This window comes from Lithobates pipiens, unplaced genomic scaffold, assembly GCF_037356315.1.
Source record: "Lithobates pipiens isolate NorthernLeopardFrog02 unplaced genomic scaffold, aLitPip1_a1.2 Scaffold_18, whole genome shotgun sequence".
In the NCBI taxonomy this organism is placed as follows: Eukaryota; Metazoa; Chordata; class Amphibia; order Anura; family Ranidae; genus Lithobates; species Lithobates pipiens.
In genome coordinates, this window is record NW_027507758.1 from 420,361,670 (window position 1) to 420,388,465 (window position 26,796).

The 26,796-nt window shown below is 41.0% G+C and overlaps 1 protein-coding gene across 1 annotated transcript in view; it reads left to right on the top strand.

Moving 5' to 3' along the window:
- Positions 1-26,358, top strand: part of PDCD10 (programmed cell death 10) — an 89,136-nt gene extending 62,778 nt beyond the window's left edge. Inside the window, exons 3-8 of the mRNA XM_077488030.1 lie at positions 25-78; positions 9,386-9,503; positions 9,724-9,850; positions 12,378-12,456; positions 14,701-14,783; positions 25,864-26,358. Of these exons, the coding sequence (XP_077344156.1) occupies positions 25-78; positions 9,386-9,503; positions 9,724-9,850; positions 12,378-12,456; positions 14,701-14,783; positions 25,864-25,945 (543 nt within the window). The 3' untranslated portion in view covers positions 25,946-26,358. The remainder of the gene's footprint in view (positions 1-24; positions 79-9,385; positions 9,504-9,723; positions 9,851-12,377; positions 12,457-14,700; positions 14,784-25,863) is intronic.
- Positions 26,359-26,796: the final 438 nt, after the last annotated feature.

A 26,796-nucleotide genomic window follows, 5' to 3' on the forward strand; every position in this document is an offset into this window, starting at 1 on the left:
TTGTCTTTTATCTCTCTCCCACAGTTAGAACGTGTAAACCTTTCAGCAGCTCAGACTCTCCGGGCAGCATTTATAAAGGTAAGGAGGCCTTGATTTTGGAACCTTTTCAGAATGTTTTCTGTTATATGGTAATGCACATTTATGCTTAGCCATATCCTCAACTAATAGTAATTGCAGATCTAATTTAAAGCACTTTTTACAGCTTCTGCATTACCACGTAGTGCAAAGCAATGCTTTCTGTCATAAAGGTGCAAGCAGCTGTGGTGTATATATTTATTGTACATCACAGGACAACGGATTGGGTTATTCTTAGACTAATGGGATATGCTCCACTTCTAGGTGATTCGATACTGGCAAAGAGCAGAGCTGAAACCCAGTTCTGCGTAACTCTTCCCACTCCCAGCGTCCCTTCAGTTTTTTTTTTTTTTTTTTTTTTGTATGTGTCCATAGGTGATGGACCTGTTCCTCTCCACTGAGAAATATGGTTGCCTCTTTGTAAGACTTAGAGGACTGTACCCAGACCATGGGTGGCATATCTGCTAATAGCATTGGATGCCCCTGGGGAAGCTCACACCTCGGCAGTGAGTGGCATAATGTTCCAGAGCTTTGTAGAGTGCTGCACTGAAGCTCAGGTCCTGATGGCCCCTGTGTGGGTAAGTAGTCTGCGGGGGGTACATGTTGGGCCAAGCCACTGAACCCTTTAAACTCTGCTGCAGGAAAAGTCTGGCCTGTAAGTGCTGTTATCTGCAAAATCATGAGTTCTGCTGCTCTTGGGCACAGAAGAGCAGCAGCCACTGATGGTGCTTTGCTGGCCAGTTTTTGTTTTGGGTGCCAGTTTTACACCTTGGGTGCTATTTATTATTATTATTATTTGTGTGTGTGTGTGTGTGTATGTATGTATGTGTATGTGTATGTATGTATGTATGTATATATATATATATATATATATATATATATATATATATATATATATATATATATATATATATATATTTATATTATATTATATTATATTATATTTTTAGCTTTGCCAAGGCTATGATGTTGGAGGATGGGGCTTCAGTAAGCACATCTATACAGCTCATTTATACAGCACATGCATTCACACTTTGGCACTCGTAACACTGCAGTGGCCTGAACACCACTGAAAAAGCTCCCTTCTATGCCATGCAGATGATAACAGCACAAGCTCTGATGGCTAGTGGCTTACAGTGATAATTCAAGAGTTCTTCCAGCACTAGCCCGCCGCATAATGACCACTTGTGAATTTTGGAAGCATTTTCTACTTCAAGGGTACTTGCGTCCTATACTTCTCTATCTTTGGAGGCAATTTTACTGCTGTAGATAGTATTTTGTGGCACAAGAGCTGTGCCTGTTAACCTGGCAGCGAGGGCATTCTGGTGACCTTGCTCTTTGCCTTGCAGCTGTCAGGGGAGGAGGCCCAGTCTGCCTTAGGACATTTCCTCTCAGGATGAGTGAATGGCTAGCTTCTTTCCAACCATTACAATTCCCCTTTAGCATCTATACAGACATGGTTTATTATAATTTGCAGCAACCAGTGCAGACCTTACCCAAGATCACCAGTTTGGGGTCTAATGTAAGCTCCAAGACCACCTCCTCCAAAAACTTTCCTATGCTTTTCTTTTTCTCTTGAAGACTGGGCCATGCAAGATCTCTGCTTCCACAACATTTGCACGGTAATCCCAGTGGAGGGGAACTCGGAGAATTGGGTAGTTGTTGCAGCAGATCCTGCTGTCTTGCACCTACCTGCACTAGACCTAACCGTTACTGTGGATGATATCCTGGTATTTAAAGAACATTCAGACCGGAAGCTTGAAGCCCTCTTAAAATGTTTTTTCCCAGGTGGGAAGTAGCCTTCAATATCTACAGCTGGGATCTGCCTGATAAGTCTGGGCTAAGTGCATGTTTAACCACTACAATACAGGGCACTTTCACCCCCTTCCTTCCCAGCCCAATTTTCAGCTTTCAGCGCTCTCGCTCTTTCAGTGACAATTGCGCGGTCATGCTACACTGTACCCAAATGAAATTGTTATCATTTTTTTCGCACAAATAGAGCTTTATTTTGGTGTTATTTATTCACGACTCCGTTTTTTTTTTTTTGCGATATAAGCGCAAAAATAGCGGAAATTTGGAAAAAAAACTATATTTTCTTTTTTCTATTTGAAAAGAAATCCAATAAAATCAAATTTTGTCATAAATTTAAGCCAAAATGTATTCTGCTACATGTTTTTGGTAAAAAAAATTCCGTTAAGTGTATAATAATTGGTTTGTGTGATCACGGACATATGTACGCAAATGATCATGTACATATGTGTGCAGGTGATCACGTACATGTGTGTGCAGATAATCATTGGGACATGTGATTTTAGTGGGACATATGTGGGGGACATGTTTTTATTATTAGGGACATGTGTTTTTATTATTTGGGGACATGTATGTTTTGGGGACATATGTGGGGACTGTGTTTGTACTGTGTGGTGTGTTGTGTGTGTACACTACACTGATGATCAGTGAGTAAAAAGCTGTAAAAAGCAGCCCATACTCACTGATCATCAGCCGGCTGCAGCGATCTGCTCTCTTCTCCTCAGCGGTGACTTCCGTGTGAGGAGAGGAGAGCCGATTGCCTAGCAACCGGCTGTTTGTTTACATCACATGACGGCCGTGATTGGACACGGCCGTCATGTGATCAGGAGGGCCAATCACAGAGCCCTCCTGCCGATCTGAGATGTGCCGTGTCCGGGTGACACGAGCACTCCTGCCGATCTGGTTACCCTTAAATAAAATTACAAAACCTCCCAGCCACCTTTCCCCACTGGGATTGCTTTTGGAAATTGGTCAGTGAATTACCCAACCCTATGTCCTGTGATGTAAAGAAAATGGTACAATAGTATATATTGCAGTTTGGTTCCTTCTCTTTCTATTGCTGTCGCATGTGATTTGTCTTCTGAACAGGTGTGATTGGCTCCTACATTCTATGTGACACTTTATATCCCTTATATCACTAGTGGTTTCTTTAACCACTTGACCACTGGGCACTTAAACCCCCTTCCTAACCAGACCAATTTTCAGCTTTTGGTGCTCTGACTTCAAATGACAATTACTCAGTCATGCAACACTGTACCCAAATGAAATTAGTTTTTTTATTTTTTTTTATTTTTTTTCACGCAAATAGAGCTTTCTTTTGGTGGTATTTAATCACCGCTGTTTTTTTTTTTTTTTTTTTTTTTTTTTTGCGCTTTTAATCAAGACTGAAAATTCAGTTAAAAAAAAAAAAAATTATTTGTTTCTTTTAAAATGTGTTGGCAATTATTTGCACTGGGCAGCGCTGTAGGCACTTCACATCCAGCCCTTAGCTCTGCTACAATCTCTCCGCCTCTCACTGTACTACTCTGTTACCCTGATCCGCGCGGCGATCACGGATGTTCCCGGGTGCGCGCCCCAGGGGGAACATGGGAGCAAGATTCTGGGTGGATGTCCCACTGACGTCCACCCAGAATAAGCCGACTGCTGTCGCTGTCTTTCGGCTATGGCCTGGTCGGCATGTGGTTAACATTTGAAACAGGCCAAGCACATGTTCATGAACTTGGCTCCATTCTTGAGAGAATTCACTTCTCTTTTTTTTTTTTTTTCTTCCCTCCCCCTTGACTTGTTAACAGGCAATGTGTGTAGTTGTGTAGCCAGTCAGGTGTATTTGGTAAAGCTTTTGGAAGCAACCTTCAGCACCAACTTAAGATCCTAATGCAGCCAGTGACTGTCACTTTGCACAAGCTGCAGGCAGACTTAAAGCGGGGTTCCACCCTAAAGTGGAACTTCTGCTGATCGGAACCCTCCCCCCCCCCTCCGGTGTCACAATTGGCACCTTTTCAGGGGGAAGGGGGGTGGAAGATACCTGTCAAAGACAGGTATTTACACCCACTTCCGGGCATAGCCTCCCCTGGGAGTCTGTCATTTCCTGTCCTGCCGCGCTGTCTACACTGTCACACACGGGTCCCAGAGACGGCGTGGACAATTCCTATTGCGTTGCGCGACTCGCGCATGCACAGTAGGGAACCGGGAAGTGAAGCCGATTCACTTCACTTCCTGATTCCCTCACCTAGAATGGTGGCGGCAGCAGCCGAGAGCCGATCGATCGGCCTCGGCTGCCGGCATCGCTGGAACCTGGGACAGGTGAGTGTCCATTTATTAAAAGTCAGCAGCTGTAGTATTTATAGCTGCTGGCTTTTAATATATTTTTTTTGTAGGTGGAATCCCTCTTTAAGGTTTTAGTGAGATATATTATATTATATTATATTATATATTTATTTTATTTTTTCGTTTTTCCGACCTGTCCTCTTTTTGGAGGATTTTCTTTTATAGCCTAATTTTAAGCCGAATTAAAAATGGGGCAGGAATGTAACCTTTGTTGTACAAACTTTATTTGCCTAGTAGAATTTATTTACTGTTCTGCACTGGCCACAAATCCATTTTACATGCAGCTGGAAGTCAGATTTTACATCACTTCAGCGCACCAAACCGCAATACTTGTGCTCCTCAGCCAACATTAATTGGTGCACTGTTGTGAAGACCAATCAAACTACTGTACAAAGCCAGCAGTTCTACTTTTGTACAGCTTGTACCAGTAGCCAACACTGGGGGAAAAAAAAACGCTGAAGCTTGTACAGCTTAACGTGCTTCTGCTCTATTTCAAATTTAGCTTCTATTGGGCTTTTAACTTTCTGTTCTGAAGATATAGCTGAAAGTGACTGACAGGTAAACTTTCTACAGTACAGTAAAGCCTATCTAAGGCAGGCCATAGACTGTGTGCAAGTTTCTTTCCTGCAACCACTTTATTAGGTACACCTGTTAAATTGCTTGGTAACACAAATTGCTAATCAGCCAATCACATGGCAGCAACTCTTTGCATTTAGGCACACTGAGTGTCAGAAGGGGGAAGAAAGGGGATTGAAGTGACTTTAAACATGGCATAGTTGGTGCCAGACGAGCTGGTCTGAGTAATTCAAAAACTGCTGATCTACTGGCATTTTCACACACAACTATCTCTAGCGTTTACATTGAATGGCCCGAAAGACAAAATATCCAGTGAGTGGTAGTTGTGTGGAAAAAAAAATGCTTTATCAGAGGAGAATAGGAAGACGGGGTTCAAGATAGGCAACAGTAACTTAACCACTTGTTACAACCAATGTATGAAGAATACCATCTCTAAATGCACAACGCATCAAATCTTGAAGCAGAAGACCACACCAGGTGTCCACTCCTGTCAGCTAAGGACCGGAAACTGAGTCTACAATTTGCACTGGCTCACCAAAATTTGACAATAGATTGGAAAAACGTTGCTTAGTCTGAGTCTGGACTTCAGCTGCAACATTACTTCAGATGGTGGTGTCAGAATTTGGCATACACAACATGAAAGCATGGATTCATCCTGCCATGTATCAACAGTTCAGGGTGTTTGTGTTGGTGGTGGTTTAATGGTGTGGGGGGGGGGGGGGGGGGGGAATTTTCTTGGCACACTTTTTGGGTCCCTTAGTACCAATTGAGCATTGTTTAAATGCCATGGACTACCCGAGTACTGTTGTGACCATGTCAATCTATTTATGACTACAGTGTACCCATCTTCTGATGGTTACTTCCAATCCGGATAATGCACCATGTCACAAAGCTCAAATCATCTCGCCACTAGTTTCTTGAACATGACAATGTGTTGACTGTACTCCAATGGCCTCCACAGTAACCAGATCCAATCCAATAGAGCACCTTTGGGATGTGGTGGAACAGAGATTTACATCATGAATGTGCAGCTGATGGCATCATGCAGTAGCTGCAGATTTATCATGTCAATATGGATCAAAATCTCTGAGGAATGTTTCCAACACCTTGTGTAATCTATGAAGGCCAAAGGGGGTCCAACCCGGTACTAGCAAGGTGTATCTGATAATAAAGTGGCTGGTGAGTGTATAATTTTCACTATAGTGTAATATAAGCACTAAATCACAGTAACAGGAATACTGTCTGGACATTCCTGCAGGTTTGTTTCATGGAGTATTTAAAATTCTTCTGATTGTTGTAACACAAGTTTTTCTTTATACCAGCTACTTATACGTGTGCTGAGATTTGTAATGAAGCAGACGTCAGGCCTCAAACCTTTTCTCATCTTCCCATGTGAGATCATTAATCAGGCAGATGAAATGCAAATGTAATTAAAGCTTTCCCATGCGACCCATGGGGCATATCTACCTCTGTTTGTTTGCCAAGGTGACCTACACTGCGTTTTTAGATGTGGCAGATTGAGTTCTTCTAAAGCTGGCAGATGTAATGAATCATGCTCTTATTAATATGTTAGTTACTGACCCCTCTCCACATATCTTGCATAGCCTTCTATGGAATTGCAGGGGTTTTAATTTGTAGCTAATTATTTAACCAGCAATAGGTAACAGATACTGCAGAGTTTTCAGATAAGCAACCTCATGTACTTCTCCCTGCTGAGGTTACGCTAACAAAATAATAAACACTAATGGCCCAATTTACCCAGCACTGAGCATAGGTGTGCCACTCAATGGAAATGAGTCATTACTGATTACAAAGGTGCTCAGGCATGGCTGTTCCATGAAGGTGGCCTATTTTAGGGAGTTTGTTCTACTAGCACACAGGTGTTTGTTTATTAAGCATTGGATGGAGCCGTCTATTTTTGTCCTGACAACAAGATTCACTCGTTCACGTTTTTGCAATATTCAGAAAGGTGGTTGATATGGATGGGACAAGTTTTTTTTTTTCAGATAAAGGAGGTGACCTGGGATAGTTGGGCCACTTTGATCATTTTTTTCTTTTGAGGTCTAGTGCCACAGATCACTCTCATCAGAGTTGCCTTTTATCTACTCTTTTGGAAAACTGACATGTGGCAAAATAAGTACATGTCTTTTACACTGGAATCTCCTGCCCGTCAGAAAATCAGAAGTGGTAATCCAAAGTATTTCATATCAGTTTGATCAATCCCCTTCCTGATGCTGGTCTTTGATGGAAGCCAACGGGGGATTCCACTATATATAGATATAGAGAGAGCGAAAAAGCTATACGAAGACTTCCTAGCAGATTTACATGAGGGCTGGGTGTTGATGGGCAAATATCAGTGCTTTTCTCATCAGTTTGAGACAATTCTGAGATTTTCAGAATTCATCACAGGTGCAGCTGACCTGCTTGGGAGAAAAGCATTTCTGAAGTAAACAAAAAAACTCACGGACACAGACGTTTTATTCTTTGAATTAAAAACAAGAATTGAAAATGTGGCCCTTCATTGCCCAGCATTAAAGAGGAAGTAAACCCTGATGGGTTTTACTTCCTCTTTATTGCCCTGCAAAGGTAAAGCATAATGGGCTAGTATGCACCGCATAGTAGCCCAATATGTGTCACTTATGTGAAAACGAAGCCTGCGATGTCACCGCTGTCCCCACTAGAAGCGAGCATCCAACTTCAGCACTCTTCCTTTTGGGGCTGCGAACGCCGGCTCTGTGACTGGCCGGAATCGCCTGCGAAAGCCACCAGTCACTGCATGACCCCCTTTAGAAATGGCACAATCTGCCCTATCTAAAGTGCGCATGCCCTGTAGACATCAGCATCGGCTTTATTGTAAATATCTCCTAAACCGTTCAGGTTTGGGAGATATTTCCAGAACCTACAGGTAAACCTTAATATAGGCTTGCCTGTAGGTAAAAGTGGTTGTACAACCACTTTAAAGGGGGGTGTGTGTGTGTGTGTTCTTGTTTGGGGTGTGTTTTTTTTTTTTTTTTTTATTTATTTTTTTTTTTTTATAGGAAATACTTGCCTGCTTTGTACAATGTTATTTTATAGAGTGGTTCTAAACCTCCAATCCTCTTCTGTGGTCCCCAGCTGGTGCTCCAGGCTCCTGCTCTTCTCAGTGCACCATCATAGAAAGCTGCCTCCTATGGGAATGCACCTGCGAGCTCACTCCCAAGCTGGGCTTGTGTGCTTTTACAGCATGGTCAGACTTTCATAGACTCTGCCTACAGGATTTTATTGAAAGCAACAGGGACCAATGGCTCCCGCTGCTGCCTCCTGTCCCATAAGATGAGAGACCAGCGCCATTGCAGTCAGGCACAGTACAGGATTTAGATGGGACTCGGGTAAATCTAAGCAGGGTAAGGGGGTGATACTTTCATTGGAAAAATAATAAATGCACATCTTTTTGCAAGCCTTTTTTTTTTTTTTTAAGAGCCTCTTAATCTCACATCTCAAGCAATCTCGCGTTACTGCGTATGGGCTGGCATTCACTAAATAACAGCAAGAACCCATGAACTAACTAGAGCACTCATCAGTGCCCTGGTAGTTCAGATCTCTGCCTGGCCGCATTCTTGTCAAAGTGTGACAGCAGGTGAAACATGTAGCATGTTCCCAAAGGTGAACTTATCCTTTAATACAGGGAATGCATGAAGGTAAAAATGTTTGTCTTTAGAGACATTTTAGTGTATATTAGTTACGAATGATAAAAACCTATGTTATACTAGTTAACCTGAAGGCGCGGTTAACCTCAAAACCAAGCATGTAATATATTCTGTCTCTCCGTGACTGCTGGCCGGATCTCCAATGAAAGACACTTTAGGGGACCAGTCGCTTGAAAGGAGTGTGTGGGAGCGAGATAAAAGGGGAGGGGAAAAAAGCTTTTATCTCGGGTCATGGACCATGACTGGTCAAAATTTTCACCTGCTCTTTGCCTCTTCTTCATTAAAAATTCTTCCGTAACTGCTGCGCAGGATTGAATTGGTCATTCTAGTGATTCTTTTGGCTCCAAACCCAGGAAGGCATGGTACTCAGTTTCTTGGCCTCTTCTGGGTCACAAGAACCTTCTGTTTCTGGGCCTTTTCACACTGCCCTGCAGCCCACATAGCATTTTGGGCTAAAGAGCCGAGGAGGGGGGGAGTGGGGGAGTATGATGTGAGCTTTATCGCATCACACAGCTTTTTTTTTTTTTTTTTTTTTTTATCGCACAGTGTTTGGAATCAATTGAAACACTGCATTCTTGACTTCACACCTAAAGTAAACAAATTTCGGAACTCCAAAGGAGCTCTGGGTGTCACTTTAGACTGGTCCTGGGACAAATGGCAGCTATCGCTGTTCTGTTTTTAAAATGCCTCAAGTTTTACTTTTGAGACAAAAAGGATTTGTACCTTCCCCAAATTCTGTTCACCTGTTTTATACTGTACTTGGGGTATTTGCAGTAACGTGCCTAAATGGAAAACGGTACAGAAATGTGCATTTCCAGCCCTGAACCTTCTGGATTTTTGGTTCTGTAGTTGCATAAGGACGTTCCTGTACTGGCTTTTATTTTATAATTTTTTTTTTTCTTCCTACATAGGCAGAAAAAGAGAATCCAGGGCTCACGCAAGATATCATTACAAAAATTCTGGAAAAGAAGAGTGTAGAAGTGAATTTTACAGAATCTCTCCTGCGTATGGCAGCTGCTGATGTGGAAGGTGAGTTTTAAATCTGTCTTTTTTTTTTTTTTTGGTGTTTGTTTTGTGTTTTTTTGTTTATGTACAGCAGAATCCCTGTCCATTGCATTGAGATGTATGTTTGTTTTTGTTTTTGTTTTTTAATCTAGATTGTAGTGTATTGAAAGTTTCTGGTCAATGCTGTGTTACAGGCTTTTTTTTATTATTATTTTTTTTTTTTTTTTTTTTTTTCTGCTTTCAGAATATATGATTGACAGGCCTGAGCCAGAGTTCCAGGAGTTAAATGAGAAAGCACGAGCACTTAAGCAGATCCTTGGCAAGATACCTGATGAAATCAATGACAGAGTGAGGTTCCTACAGACAATCAAGTGAGTGCCTGCTCTACAAATTTACTAAAAACTGATGCCATTTATAGCTTTTCCTCTGATTTTGGTTAGTAATAAAACCAAATGCAGTTACTGTTATGGATGAATAGATCTGACCTTCTTTCCTTGCTACTGATGATGAAGAAAGTGGCTCTTCAGATGACTTTATACCCTGGATAATCCCCTCTGTGACAGAGTTTTCTGGTATATTCAAACCACTTCACCTCTTTTACAGCATTTTTAGCTGATGCCACCTCTTTCCATCTAACGCAGAGGTTAGGCAGACACTTTGCTGTAGTAACCATCTTGGTTTTGGCTTTCATCTTTTTTCCCTTCTGTTCTGGAAATGGCTAGAGTGGTTTCTTTGGAAAATCTCCAGAATATATTTATATACACCTTGCTTTTACAGAAGTATTCATACCTGTTGCCTTCTGTGTTGTGTGTTAACAGCCCAGAACTGATTTCATTTTGGTTTTCAGTTCCATTCTACTTTTTACAAATCAGAAAATGGAAGAGATGTGAATGCAAATTTATAAATTTGATTATGAGATATTGGGCAAGCTCGTCATGAAATTCAATAATGTGAACCCCATAGAAGTCAGTGGGGGTTGAATCTTGAAATTCTGAAAATTTTCATGGCTAATGGCAAACGATTGTCAAACAAAGGGCTTGGGGAGCTGGGAACTGCTACGGGGGAACAGGTACCAATGCAAAACAATTTGAAAAGTACTTTTGCAGGGAGCATGCTTAAAGTAAAGCAATATAAATACACAATTCATATAAATATGCCTGGGGGTGCATTCTTGTGTAGTGGCACATCTGTAGGCTGTACTAAAGCAAAGGTGGCATTTAAGAAATGCCTCTAAATGCCAGTTTCTCTCTGTTCCGCTTTTGTTTGTAAAGAAAGTATTGGGGATCCCAGGTGAGGTTATTAACCATGTGTGGTTATGGTTGGTTATGTCAGTCAGTCAAAAAAATAAATAAAAATGGAATTGCGTCTTACCAGACCCTTATCTGAGCATGCAAGCCTGTCTACCCCTTCTCCTGAGCCCCCTGGAAAGGCACAATGTACATACCCATGTTGATGGGGACAAGTGCCTCATTTCCCCCCTCAACCCTGTTTTGGTGTCTGCAGGGGAAGTGAGGAATCTGGAAGCACCCTTTAAAAAAAAAAAACCTGAGGTGCCCAGATATTAGCATGGCCTCCCTCCTGCCACCACCAGGTGAACATGTAAGAAGCACATGGTTACTCAATAACAAAATAAGTGGACTGTAAATAAACACGCCGTTAAGTTGTGTTTTTTTTTTTTTTATTTTTTTTTTTATTAAAAAGTCTAGTGATGGGTATATATAGTCCACCACAAACGGAAACCTGCCGACAAACACAAGACTATCTTCTTGTGCATTAACACAACTGACAGCTTTATAGCTGAATGTCAATAAGCTGGATGATATGTGACCCATTGGCTAGCAGATACCAGTGTCATAGTGACTAATAACGCTATGTTTGTTGAATATTTTTATTGGGACAGGCCAGTATGGGGGCAAAGTTGGCATAATTACAGCCATAGTGGCCAGGAAACCCAGTTGGTGATTACCAGAGACCTTGTCAGACACTTTGGAATATAACCAATTTTTATGCGATGGCCTGGCTCCATTGTATGAAAGATAAATCGGCATTTATTGTTTATTTTTTTTTTTTTTTTTTTTTTTTTTTTTGATGGTGCCATAACCTCCTGATTGGGAGTGATTTTAATATACATCTTCTAATTGCCCAATTTTGTTTGGTTAATGTATGGCGTTTTGGGTCACCATCCTAAAAGTATTGAAAAACCCATGCCATAATTTCACCATTTATTTAAATCCTAATGAGCGTTAGGACATTTGCCCTTCCTTTTGGTGGGTGGGTATGCGCACCCCCATTTTGTTTTTAAATAAATGTATATGCCATATAAGGGGACATTTGTATCTACATAACATGCATTCATTTTTTAACTGTAGAATTATATCCTACTATAAGCACATTAATTGTGTAGTAATTCTTTGTAGAACGTTTGGGAACATTTCAGTTTGGTTAACAACATATCAACAATTCTTGGGTGTAATTTAGAAAACCTTTTGTATGTTTTAGGGCACTCCTTTTCCATTTCTGTGACTTTGGGTCTGTCCTAGCCAAGTGCAATCCCTACTTTAAAGAGCAGCATTTCCTTTTATTGAATGGAGTTCTATTTAGAGCCCTATTAAAAAAAAAAAAAAAAAATTTTGCCGCCATGTGATTCATTGGCCAGATAATGGCAGCTTGTCATTGTTCGGATTGGTGGTCACCAGCAGATCATATTAATTTGGCATCTAGACAAAGATGAAGTAAATAATATAATTTTATTGAAAGAACCACCAAGCAAATGGCTAGGAATGGCACTGTTTCATATGTGTATACAGTAACATCGTTCTCTAAATTGCTGTAAAGGCATACAACTAATGCTGTTACTATGCTATTAACACTACAGTTTTTTTTTTTTCATTTATGCAGAGATATTGCTAGTGCAATAAAGGAACTTCTTGACACAGTCAACAATGTCTTCAAAAAGTACCAGTACCAGAATCGTAGGGTAAGTAAGGGTTGGGGGGGGATTTATCTTGGGTTAAAGCAGTATTAACCCCTGAAGGAAACCTTTTTATATTTCAGCTTGGAAATTCTTAGATGTAATGGCTGTATTTATTTATTCTTTTCTTTTCAAAACTTTATTTTTTTCCCCGGAGATCTGGCCAATAAATCTTTTTCAATCAAACAAGCTGTCTTGCAGATGTAGTAGTTACAAGGATGAGAGAAACCATTTACAATATGTTAATATGTTTACAATGTAGAACCTTTATTCCAGACGGAACAAAAACTGTTGCTCTAACTGCTTTAAAGAGGAAGTAAACCCTGATGGGTTTACTTCCTCTTTGATTCTCTGCAAAGGCAAAGCATAATGGATTACTGTGCATCGCATAGTAGTCCATTATGTGTCACTTACCTGACACAGGAGCCAGCGAAGTCACCGCTGTCCCCTGTAGTCCGGAGCATCCATCTTCTCGGTGGGTCTCGCTGCTCCGCCGCTGTCATTTGGCAAAGCCTCGATGACATCACTTCCGCGCATGCGCACGGGAGCCGCCACTTGCGGCATATCGCTGTTGACCGCGGCGCGCTCAGTGCGCCTGCACGCCACTGTCTACAGCGCATGCGCCGTAGACAGCGGTGCCTGTCTTTTGGAAAATATCTCCTAAACCGTGTAGGTTTAGAAGATATTTCTTGGACCTACAGGTAAGCCTTAATCTAGGCTTACCTGTAGGTCAAAGTGGTTTGTAAGGGTTTACAACCACTTTAAAGTTTGACCTGGAGTGCAGCTTCAGTTTGAGCAGGATGCGGACGAATTTCAATCCATGCATGAGCGTTCTCATTCGTGAGAAGTCAATTGATAACATCATCTCAGGAACAGGACTGCTAAAAAAGTTCAGGTCGATCACAGCTGCAACCAATAAGCTGTGCCTCTGATCAATTAATGCTGACAGCAGAGAGATGGAGGGGTGTGGATATGGAAATCTGGTCAGGTATTTTTTTTTTTTTTGCTAGGTGGCTGAACTAAAATAAACTGACCCATATATGGGCAGCTTTAGCGTATTTAAATTTGCTAGTCCATCTAACACTCCCCTCAGTCTGGCAATGTTGCTGTCCAAAGGTGCCTCCTGTGCTTGTTCATCCAGAGGGGAGGCACTCTAATACAGGAGGGGTATGTAACTGACCAGATCACTAGCTAAAACCGGGGTGGTGAAGGGCCTAAAGAACTGCATCCACCACATTTAGATATTTTTAAACTGCAATATATTACATTTTGGTTTTTAATACTGCTTTAAATGGGGCTTGGATGTATTAAGTAAACCAATGTCAGTTGTATATTATACAGGGTGTCCTCTTCAGCGTACACTATTCCAGTAATGCAGATGGCAAAATTTTAAAATGCTTAAAGCAAATCTGTTTTGCCCATTCAGTGCAAAGCAACTGTTTTTGCTTCAATTCCCCACTGCTCTTCTGTCTGTTGCTCCCCTGCCACTTCGTTTAGTACCAAGTCTCAAAATAAATACCTGGTACTTCCAGGCATGGTGTGTATTTCACTCCATGTAACAGCATTGGACCAGTCACTAGTGTCCCACAGGGAGTCCATGGCCCTAGGTAAGCCTTGACTTTAGTAACCCATAGCCTAAACAGCTTTCCTTTGCTACCAGCGGGAAAGTAAAAGGATGGTGAGTATATTCTGCTGGACAGCACTTCACTGGATAAGAAAAACTATCAAAGTTTGTGTGTGTGTGTGTCTCCCCTGCCAGGAGATACCACTGATCGGCACTCCTCACCACACTCTTTGTGAGGCGAGGAGAGCCAATTAACGGCAATTCCACATTTGCATGCCGCTCACATGGTTAAAGAGCGCCGTCATGTGACATCTATCCAGAACGAGAGCCGCACCACTCCTCCGTCATTTGACGGTGGGCGGGCAGCAAGTGGTTAAAGTTGGTGTAAACCAACCAATAAATATTATAAGCCTTAACATGTTAATTTGATTTCAAGTACTCTTAGCGTGTTTTTAAATTTGCAGCTTTCATTTAAAATTTTGCAATGACTATCCGTGTCCAGGCACTTCCTTCGACTACTAGTGTCCCTTACAATACACACTTGTTTAACTCAGTGCTTTGGGAAACTATATACTGCTCAGTTAGGGTTTACATCTACGCTAAAGCATGTATTCAATTTATAAAGTGTTCTTCCTTCAATATTTGTGATATTGTCCACTTATTAACATAACCTTTTCTGTCTACAGGCGCTTGAGCACCAAAAGAAAGAATTTGTAAAGTACTCTAAAAGTTTTAGCGATACTCTGAAAACCTATTTTAAAGATGGAAAGTAAGTACCTTGTGAAAATATTTATTCTCTAAGGTAATAAGCACAGGCATATTTAATGCTGATCTCCAGACTCTACTCTCATCTAAAAACACCCCTTTGCCACTCCACAGCAGCCACTTTCCAATGAACCTTGCTCCTGTGCTGCATAAATCATTGGTTTGTCTTGAGTGACATCACACTATTCAAAAAGTTCTGCTTTGTAGAGTTGCAGCAAGGTGGGATCTGCGAGTGTCCTTTATGTAGCTGATAGCAATCAAAATAGGAAGCCTGCCCTTTGCTGCATACTATAGTGTGCATTGCACTTATAGATTTCCTATGATCAGATCTGCCATGCCTCAGTTAATAACTGTTACTTAATTCTGACTAAGCCCATGGCATACTTTTGGCTCCTAGTTGCCAAGAAACTGAGGAGAGGACGTAGAGGGACAGAACAGTGTTTGCAGAGGCAGGGTAGTGCAGGTCATAGGAACCCTTTAATAGGCAAACAAGGAAAGACCGTTCAAGGGGAGATAATTTTTCAAAGATCTTTTATTATACACCCATATAAAGGTAAAGGACATAACCTCCTGTCAGTAAAGCAAGACTAAAACGGACAATGTAAAATTATAAATACTCGCGCTAAGGTCAACGTATAAAACAATTATTATGCAGGTAAAAAAATAATATAGAATGAAATTGCAGCTGCTGTTCACAAAGTGTTATTTGCTCGAGATCATGCAATAAATAAATTAAATCACTCGCAATAGTGCAAAAAAGAGGCAAAGTTTTCAATACAAAAACCTCCATCACAATTATGCTCATATGTATTGCAGAAATATCAGAAGTGCTCTTGTGCACCAAAAAATTGCAACCGATGTACACAAAATATTACAGCGCTTGCAATAGTGCAAAAATTGATGACATCAAACAATATGTAAACAAAACGCATAGAAATTATATTGTATATTGCAAAAACAGGGAGTGTGTCACACCAGTGGAAGTTATGAGCACTTGGCACTTTTTAGAGGATTGGTGCACAAGAGCACTTTTTAGTGGGACGTTTTTGCAATATATAACAATATAATTTCTATGCGTTTTGTTCATATTGTATGATATCAATTTTTGCACTATTGCAAGCGCTGTAATATTTTTTTTTGTTGTGTTTTTTGTACACCGGTTGCAATTCTTTGTAGCACAAGGGCACATATGAACACAATTGTGATGAGGTTTCTATATGGAATGTTTGTTTTTATTTGTCATGTTTTTTTTGTTTTGTTTTTTGCAAGTGCTGTAATTTAGTGCACTCAAGTGAATGCAATAAAGTGAATGCAGTTTAAGTGAATCCCACCCATTCACAGTAATGGAGCAGGCATTGCTCAAAACAGGGTTCCTCTGATCTGTCCTACCCTGCTGATAGCTCCATCTCCCCATACATGGTTCTTTCCCTAGCTGTCACCAACTGATGTCCTTGGCAACAAGTAGCTAAGATATACTAGTAGAGTAGTGGCCATCAAGGGGGAGAGATCTGTTTGTGGAGGTGGAGTGTTCGGCAAGGCAGGGCTTTGCACATGAATTCTGTAAGAGGGAAATTAGGTGATACAGTGAGGAACGGGGACTGGTAAAATATAAAAATAGGTTGCACCAAGTAAATGAATATCAAGCATGGCTGGCCTTGAAATTACATTTGTCTGGGAGAAAACAAACTTTTTAGTACCCAAAATTATAAGTTACCAAGGTCACTTCGGCCTGACAATTGACTTTTCAGGTTAACAAGCCTGCCCAGCTGCTGTTAGAAGCTGTAAGAATGTGTAAACACCCTCCTGAAGCCAAAGTATGACATACATTGGTGGCAGTGAAAAGATTAAGGCCGAATTCACAATAGAAAGGACAGCTGCTGGAGCGCTTTACCTGTCCGGAAGTGATCTGTTCCCAACTGTGTGGTATAGGGACATTTGATTGATTCAGTGCATCATACAGCTCCCTTTTTTGTTTTCTTCTTTCTTTGCTTTGTGTTTTTTGTACCAACGTTGAGTGCATAAAAGTACACTTGATGGTGCTGTACAGCAGCTTCATTGCTGTGCTGTTCTATACAGTACGCTAGGCTAAAATGCAGCATGTCTGACGTTTTATACAGCATGCTGCAGCGCCGCTCCCATTGCAGTATGAATGGGACACAGAACACAGTTTCTTTAATCATACATTACAGGACACAGAGCCATAGTAATCACTATGTGGGTTATATAGGCCACCTTCCAGTTCTGGATACTGGCACACCCTAAACGGGAACTTGCCTCCCTATATAACCTCTCCCATACCAGGAGTACCTCCAGTTTATTTTTATTTTTTTTTCGCCAGTGTCTACGGTTTTGGACCCTTGGGGCTTTAGTTCTGTTGGCATTACAAAAACAGCTTTTTGTTGAGCCTATACAACATATTCCCTTGGTCCTTCTTTTTGATGAGGAAACTATTTTTTTTTCTGGGTAACCATATCTTCTGCAAGAAGGGTATTGGAGTTGGCTGCTCTTTCTTGCAAAGAGCCATAGTATTATTGACAAGGATAAGGTAGTATTGTGTCCTCATCCTAACTTTTTACCAAAGGTAGTATCCGGTTTTTATCTAAACCAGGATATTCTACCTTCATTTATTTTTTCCGGAGCCCTGTTCTATGGAATAAAAATAACTACATTCTCTTAATGTGGTGAGAGCAGTCAGTCTACTTAAAGGTGACTGATCAGATTTGGAAAACAGTTGTTTTGTTCGTATTGCCTGAAGGTTCTAAAAGAGGACAAGCAGTATTGAAATCTACTATTTCTAAACTGATTCAACACGTAATCGTTCAAGCTTATGGTTTAAAGAGGTAGATTCCATCCTCTCAAATCAAAACACACTCCTATAGGGCTGTGCTTCGTGGGCAGTACATCACTAAGCCTCCATGCCTCAAATCTGCAAGGCTGCAACTTGGTCTTCAATCCATTACATTTACCAGATACTATCAGGTGAATGTAAAAAGATATGAGGATATCGCTTTTGGGCGTAGTGTGCTGCAGGCAGCAGTATAACTCCTCTAGTCTCAGGTTGCCCTAATTCTATTGTCTCCCTCCCCTCAGTTGGCCTTGCTATGGGACAAACATCCCACATAGTGATTACTATAGCTCTGTGTCTTGTGATGTACGATTAAAGAAAATGGGATTTTTATAACGGCTTACCTGTAACTTTTCTTTTGAAGTACATCACGGGACACAGAGGTCCCGCCCCTCTTTCTAGTATACACATGTATTGCTTTGCTATAAAACTGAGGTACTCCCAGTATGAGAGGGTGTTAGGTGTGACCTCAACAAGTCACCTATTTGTCAGGTTATGTTACCGTTTCCCAATTGTTAGTTAGAGTTCTTATCCGAGCAAAGAGACACAGAAGTATTCAGTATTTCTGCTCAGAAGTCCGTCGTTAACTCTGACTGTCTCTGACTGACTGTGGCCCTGAGGCTTCTTTATTACATCTTTTATAGACAGAAAAGGGCAAACATCAGCAAATGTAAAAAAAACAACATTTTTGCAAAGGAAAGACAATTCTCCGGGTGTTATCAGCTGATAAGACAATCTTCTGGGCGTAGACTGCTTTTTAGGGCTGATGCGGCCTCTTCTTGATGAGTACGTGACAATAGATGACGAATCCTTATTTTACAGAGAAGGATAGAAAAATATAAGACATAAGGTCAACCATTTTGTTTAGACACCCCTTAATCCTTACATTTCCCCCTTTGACATCACCCCTCCCTCTTGCCCTGGGTCCACCTGAACAAGTTCTAGTCAGCCTATATCCAGAGTACTCTCCCTGACCGCGAGTTGTCAGAGGGGTATACACCCATCCCCCTGGACAGTACCAACATCTAAAATTCAGGAAGAGTGGCTTTTCTGACAGATGGGTGATGTCAAGAAACTAAATCTACCTATCTTCACAAAAGTTCCATCTTTTCCGCATCATTTACCTTGGCTTTCTTGCAAAAGCATATGAGCAGTTTAAAGCATGCATAAAAGAAAAATACGAATAAGAGCACCACTATAATCGTCATTGCTGCCTTCTTAACCCAAGAGAATAACCCTGAGAAACTAAAAGTTCCACCAAACGGATCCCAGTCGCGACCAATATTTCGGGCCTTCTCTTGTAAATTCTTTACTTCCGTACGGTGTTGTGCAATGATGTCATAATAGTCAGGTACCTCAATGCTGGTGTTATGTATCCAAGTACAGCACTCATAGTCCTCAGTAGTTTCACAGAGTCCTGTCAATGCTGCACTCATACTTTCAATTGCTAATTCATGTAATTCTAATTGTTGTCTGATGGCTCTGGTCTCCAGATTTAACTTAGTAATATCATCAGAGTTTTTCTCCAAAACATCATTAATAATTCCTGTATAGTTATTTAGTCGTTTCATTAAGTCTATACCCCATCCTGTCCAGGACGGGAACCAAGCCCATGCCATGTCCTTCTTCAGGAATATTTCTCTTTTACTACGATACCTGAGGGGATATCTAGGGTGCATGCTAGCTTCTAATAGGTGATCACCTCGTTCATCACCTACTACTCCCATTACTGGTACTAAACTTGCGAGGTAGCACCATCCCTGAGCTCTTCTAGGTATCCAAGTATAACATTTATCCTCACAACAGATATATATATTATTTCCCAGTGCTACTGATCTTGAACTGATATCATTTCTATAACGAGAGGTGTATCCATAGAGGGATAAGTTGGATACTAACCACCTAACATTATTATCCACAATGTTAGTGAGGAAGTCAGATAATGTCTGGTGTGTGCTGGAATTACTGGGATAGAAGCTTCCATTTAATACGACAATGGACAAATTAAACTTGCTGTCTTGGCATTCTCCATTTCCTCCCGTTGTGTTCCCTAGGTTGAAACACCAATCAGGGGAAAAGGCGAGACCATTTGACTTAAACATTACTGTCTCACTGGTATTTGTTTTAATTATGTTAATGCTACTGTTAGCAAGATCAGTATAGTTTATAGGAACTGCCATCAGTGGTATACTTGCTGTGCTGGGGTGTAATTTGCTACAAATCCAACATTTCTCATATCCTGACTTCTGGGCATAAGCATATTTAAACTTCAGTAATAACATTTTTTTAGAAAATCCTTCATCCTTGTATATTTTATTCTGTGAGGTAACCAAACTATTAGCCAGAATTACTGAAACAATAAAAAAGATACATGTTGTCATTTGCCAACTGGCTCCTTTTTACAATGAGAAGCGTGGATCCAGGTAGGTTTCCCTTCCAATTTCACTGAGGTTGCTGTAATCAATAGCACCTGGAAAGGACCTTCAAACCTTGGTTCCAGTGTCTTTCTGGTATGTTTCTTTACATACACATAGTCTCCTGGTTGTAGATCGTGTGTACCTGTGACAGAATTAGGGTCTGGAAGAGAAGAATACACACTCTTGTGGATTTTAGTCAGACGCTGTTGCAACTGTATTACATACGTAGTTAAACTATCACATTGTAATTGCATACTTTGAGGAAAATATAAACCTAATCTAGGTGCACTTCCAAACAGTATTTCATATGGGGATAACCCTGTTTTTCCTGTTGGGGTGTACCTAATAGAGAACAAAGCTAAAGCTAGGCACTCAGGCCATGGTTTATTTAACTTTTGCATAGCTTTTTGTATTTTCAGCTTGATTGTACCATTTACTCTTTCTACTGATCCTGAACTCTGTGGGTGGTAAGGAGTATGAAAACTTTGTTGAACCCCTAACATTGCCATCACATTTTGCATTATTTCTCCCGTGAAATGTGTCCCCCTATCTGATTCTATTGTTTCTGGGAGACCAAACCTAGGTATCAGCTCAGTAATCAGTTTCTTGGCGGTGGCTTTTGCCGTAGCTGATTTCACAAGATAACTTTCGGCCAGCCTGAAAAATAGGCAGATGCACACGAGAACAAATTCAAAGGGGCCGCTCTTAGGCATTTGTATGTAGTCAATCTGCAGTCTCTGAAAGGGATATTGGGCCCGGACCTGATGTTTACGTGGGGTTTTCACTCTCTGTCCTGGGTTATTAATCAGACAGATTTGGCATGCAGCACAGTAGTTCCTTGCAGTACTACTGAATCCAGGGGCTAGCCATCCTTGGCTTACAATCCTATACATAGAATTGGAGCTGACATGAGTGGGTAAGTGAACAGCCGCTGCCATTGCGGGGTATAGAGAACCGGGTAGACATATTTTGTCTCCTTCTCTCCATACATTGTCAAGGCCTGGTGCAGCTCCCTCCTTAACCCAACGGTCCTTCTCAATAGCCCCTGCTTGTTCCTGTAGTTCCATTAGCTGCTGCCATGTGGTTTCGGGCATACTCACCTGTACCGTGGCTAAGGTCTCAGGGCTTACTTCCCCTAGAGCTGCCTTCTTTGCAGTTAAATCTGCAAATGCGTTTCCTTTTGCCTCAGTTGTTTTTGCGCTCGTGTGTGCCGCTATCTTCATGATGGCTACTCTTATAACCTTTTGAAGATTGTTCAGGACTCTTTTGATTCCTTCACCATGTTTAACAGGTGTGCCTGCTGCTGTAAGGTAACCTCTAGCTTTCCATATGTGGCCATAATCATGTGCCACACCGTAGGCGTATGCGGAATCAGTGTAAATGTTCCCTTCTTGTCCCTCCAAGTGTTCTAGGGCTTTCTCTAGAGCGGTTAGTTCCGCTTCTTGTGCCAACATGTGTGCTGGTAGTGACTTTGCCTCAATTACCTGTGTGTCCGTTACCACAGCATAACCTGTGTGATATTTACCTTTGTCATCGGCAAATCTACTACCATCTATGTACAGTGTGTGTTCTGCATTTGCAATGGGTATGTCTGTGACATGTGGGAACCCCGTGGTTTCTTGTTCCATAAGTTGGAAACAATCATGTTCATCAGATGTTATGTCATGAAATGAAAGTGTGTCAGAATCCTGAGTATCTTGTGCTGTATCTACACCATTATCATCATTACTCCCCCCTGTCAAATCTGTCTGTAATGGTAAAAGCTGTGCTAAGTTAAAAGAAGTGCATCGCTGAAAGGTAACATTGGGGGGTAGGAGCAAAGTGCATTGTAGACGCAGCTGCCTTGCCATTGATATGTGTTTTGGTTGGACCTGTGATAAGATGGCGTGTATGTCATGTGTGGTATGTACCACTACAGGATTGTCTAAGACAATTTCTGAGGATTTGTCAATGATAATTGACACTGCTGCAACTGCTCGTACACAGGACGGTGATCCTCTAGAGACAGGATCGAGAGCCGCCGAGAAGTATGCTACCGGCCTTTGTTTGATGTGTTGTTGTGTCAACACCCCTGTTGCGTGTCCCGTGATTTCAGCAATGTGCAAATGAAATGTTTTGGTATAATCAGGGATCCCGATCGCAGGTGCCGAAATTAGTAACCTTTTTAAGGTGCTAAAAGATTCATGACCTGCTTCTGTGAGTACATAGGGTACTATTTTCAAGCAATCATATAATGGCTGCATCAGAGAACTGGCATGTGGTATCCATTGTCTACAATATGATACCATTCCCAGAAACATACGAAGTTGCTTAAAGTTGCGTGGGATATTCATTTGTCTTATGGCCTGGACTCGGTCTTCAGTGAGATGTCGAGTACCCTGGGATATACAGTGGCCCAAAAAGACAACCTTTTTCTGACATACCTGTAACTTAGTTCTATTCACCTTGCACCCTTTTTCAGCCAGGAATTGTAACAATGAGAGAGTGGCTTTTAAACAAGTATCGTTATCCGGACAACATAACAATAGGTCATCTACATATTGCAACAATACACAAGTGTCAGGCGGTAGCCATTCCCCCTATTTTTACTTTTTAAGGTTTAGTCAGTGGGGCATCGGACAAAAGACCGTCATAACCACTTATGGGTATGGTGTCACGGGACGTCATGTGTGGAGGGACTACTGAATCAGACAACAGACTGCGTGACGCTCCTGTGTCAACCAAACAAGGAATATGTTTACCTTCCACCTTCATCAACATGTGGAGCATTTTGTTCTCTGATTCAGCTAGGACTGGGGCAAGTCATGCGGTCGGATAATCCCTATCATTGGTACGCCTCTGTCTGTGTTTCCTTCCTGTTCGTCTTTTATCCTTTTCCTACAGTCTCTTTTTATATGTCCCACCTTGTTGCAGTAATAACAGGTAAGAGGTTTACGGGAGGAATTCCCTCCTTCATTGACCCGGGCAACAGTGTTAACTCCCGGTGTCCTTCTGGGTTTAGTTTCTGCTAAATCAGCCTCTATGCCTTGTGCTTTCTGCAACAATGTTCCTCTGTCCCGTATGGCTCTCCATTCGGGAGTACATGCCTTCAGTTTGTCACCTATTTGGGGTACTAGTCCTTCCATAAACTGTCGATTGAAAGCCCTAATGGTGACGGGTAAGGCTAAATCTAGACCTTCGTCAGCCATCATGCTTTCCATGTTGAGGTAAAATTCTGTAACAGTCTGACCTGGGGCCTGTTTTATGGGCGCTGTCGAACCCCTTTCCTGCTGTTTCCCTTGGCAAAATTCTCGTAACTGAGCAATAAACAGGGGTCTAGAGTCTATATGACGGGGGTGTATTCCTGGTGGATCTGTGGTAGGATCCCCTTGTGGTCTATGTGGAGCAATTTCATTCATAAATTGATTAAACATCGTTAGTGTCATTTTATGTCTACATATATCTTCCCCATCTTGCCAAGTCGCTTCATGTGTGTCTAGTAATTGTGTCACGAATCTACAGAATGCGGCAGGTTTTGCTACGGGATCAGGAGCATTCTGTATTAATGCCATAAGAGTGTCAGCCGACCAAGGTGTCCATGTCCTCAGAACGACTTGTCGGGTCACTGTAGGTGGCTGTCCTGCTTGACCCGCATTTGGATTATTTACTTGTATTACCCTAGTCCGACTATGGACTGGAGCTACGGGCTCTGGTCTTTGAGCGCCGCAATGTACACATTCCTGTGCCCAGTCTGTATTCTGGGTACCGCATACTCGGCATACCCATCCTCTTCCTCTTAAGGAAGGATAAAGTTTTGGTCTTTCATTACCTGGTGTGGTAGTGTTATAAGGAGGTGGAGTATCTCCCGTATTTACCCTATCGCCGGGAGCAGAAGGAAGACTTTTGTGTCGGACCTTCATATCCCATCCACCCTTTTCCTGACAATACTCCCATCCCTCCTCTTCAGCCCTGTTGGAAACCTTAATTAAACATTGTATTTGTGATACCCATCTGTTCTGCAGTATCTCTCCCTGTCTGTCTTTCTTTATTTCTTCCCAACCTTCTACACTTAATCCATTTTCTCCATCCATCCCCAATTTCTTGAGAATCCTATTTGTGCCCTGTGCCTTATCCTTCCCATACAACATTGTAATTATGTCTTTAACAGCATAACATTTCTGAGATTCCTCCTGGGGTTTACCATGTGTCTGGCCCATTTTGACAGTCCTGCCTAGGTGGCGTTTGGATCACTTACTAAGTGTCTCGTTGCCTTCTCCTCCTAGGGTGCCAAAATACTAAAAACCTCTCCTATATGAGATTTCTGAAATCGAATTACCTTATATGCTAGCCAACTGACAAATATTATGACCAGACTGACGGCTACAACATATACAAGCATTCCCTTTTGGTGGCCAAACACATATGACTAGGTCTCCGGGCTTTTGTGGAGACCTTATTTCCCTTCCCATTACCATGGAATCTCTCAGCATTCGTTTCTTATTCCTGCTTTATTGAGGCAGTCAGGACTTATACTTTCAACCCGTTTTTAGGCTCATGAATCAAAAAGCGTATATCAAACTTAAGTGTCGGACCCCCAAAGTACTCTTACGAGTTAAGGGCGCATTCCGTTACCCATTGGGATGATATATGTTTCAATTCACACCATACAAACAGGGCTTATCTCATTCACAACAGACAGATGACAAGTAGACAGACAAGAAACAACGGTAACATAAGCCAAAATATTAAGTTCAAGACCCGCCTACTACAGAGGTTGGTGTTTACCTGAAGAACAATTCAGACAGATCAGGTGGGCACAAATCTAAGAAGCACAGAGTTTATAAGAAAATAAAGCTTTTCTTACCTGCGCAGGATTTGTCTGTGGTTCTTTGATGTGCCCGACCATTTCGTTCCGTCCTTATGTTCGTTCGCCTCTTGTAGTTTCTTCAGCGAGTCCCTATTCGCGGCGCCAGAAATGTTAGGTGTGACCTCAACAAGTCACCTATTTGTCAGGTTATGTTACCGTTTCCCAATTGTTAGTTCGAGTTCTTATCCGAGCAAAGAGACACAGAAGTATTCAGTATTTCTGCTCAGAAGTCCGTCGTTAACTCTGACTGTCTCTGACTGACTGTGGCCCTGAGGCTTCTTTATTACATCTTTTATAGACAGAAAAGGGCAAACATCAGCAAATGTAAAAAAAACAACATTTTTGCAAAGGAAAGACAATTCTCCGGGTGTTATCAGCTGATAAGACAATCTTCTGGGCGTAGACTGCTTTTTAGGGCTGATGCGGCCTCTTCTTGATGAGTACGTGACAATAGATGACGAATCCTTATTTTACAGAGAAGGATAGAAAAATATAAGACATAAGGTCAACCATTTTGTTTAGACACCCCTTAATCCTTACAAGGGGTTATATAGGGAGGCCACTTCCTGTTTAGGGTGTGCTAGTGTCTAGCACCTGAAGGTGACCTATAACCCACATAGTAATTACTATGGCTCTGTGTCCTGTGATGTACTTCAAAATAAAAGGATTTTACAGGCAAGCTGTTATAACAAAATCCTTTTTTAGATATATATTTTTTTTTTTTCTGTGCGTCCTTAGTCACAGGCGTTTTACAAGGATAAGAGCTCTCTTATTGCCTTTTACTGTCATTTTAAGTTTAGTGGGTCTTAAATAAGTGATGGGTGTATCTAAAAATATGAAATTGCATAATTTATGGTGTGCTTTAACTTTACAGTTTTTGTCAAAGTATCTCTGTAATGTTTAACAAATTCATGTTTTGCCATTTATTTATTTTTTCAATATTTAATGAAATGTTTTTTGTGTTTTTGTTTTTTAGGGCATTAAATGTATTTATAAGTGCCAACCGCTTAATTCATCAAACCAACTTGATACTCCAGACCTTTAAAACTGTGGCCTGAAATGTGTAAATGACTGGGAGCTGTAATTTTCAGTGGTGGACAGAGCTACTTTTATTATGTAAATTAAGTTTTGACTGTATAAATTATCAGTTCCGCAAGAGGGACATAAATGCAGGATGTTAAATGGGATTATTGCCATCTTACACCATATTTTTGTAAGATTTATTGTAGCTTATCATAATCTTACAATGAAGATTTTGCATCACTTTTTTGCTATTATCATTCTTTTCAGAATTATAAGCCAAAAAAATTTACGCCTTAATGTGTCATTATATAACATTCCTTATAAGAATTGTAAATATTGGTGTTCTGTTTCTGACATTTTAACTTGAAACCGAAAAGCTGCAAGATTATGTATTTAACAATATTTGGTGGCAAATATTCAATAAATAGTTTACATCTGTTAAACTCTATTTTAACTTGCGTCTCTTTGTGCAGTAATATTTACATTTTGATTAATTTGGACAGAGATGGTATACTGTTTTGCAAATGCTGGAACTGGTAAAAGATAAAAATAAAAACTACTAAAACAAGTGGAACTTCCAGGAGTCAGTTGGAATACCGGGAGAAATTTTATTTTTTTTCTTCATAAATTTTTTTTGTCCATCCCTCTCTGGGCCGCCTCCAGCTTTCTTTGACAATATATTTCACCAGCTTCTATCTTTTCTTTTTGGGACAGTTTGGCACTTACAATTGTAGAGATTCTTGTTACCCAGCGCCTCTTAATCTATGATCTTCTTAGATTTTTTATTTTTTTTTTCTGATAAAATACATGTTGCCAAATTTCATTTATAAAGCTCTTTTTTTTTTTATACTACATACAGTGGGTATAGAAAAGAATCACCCCTTTA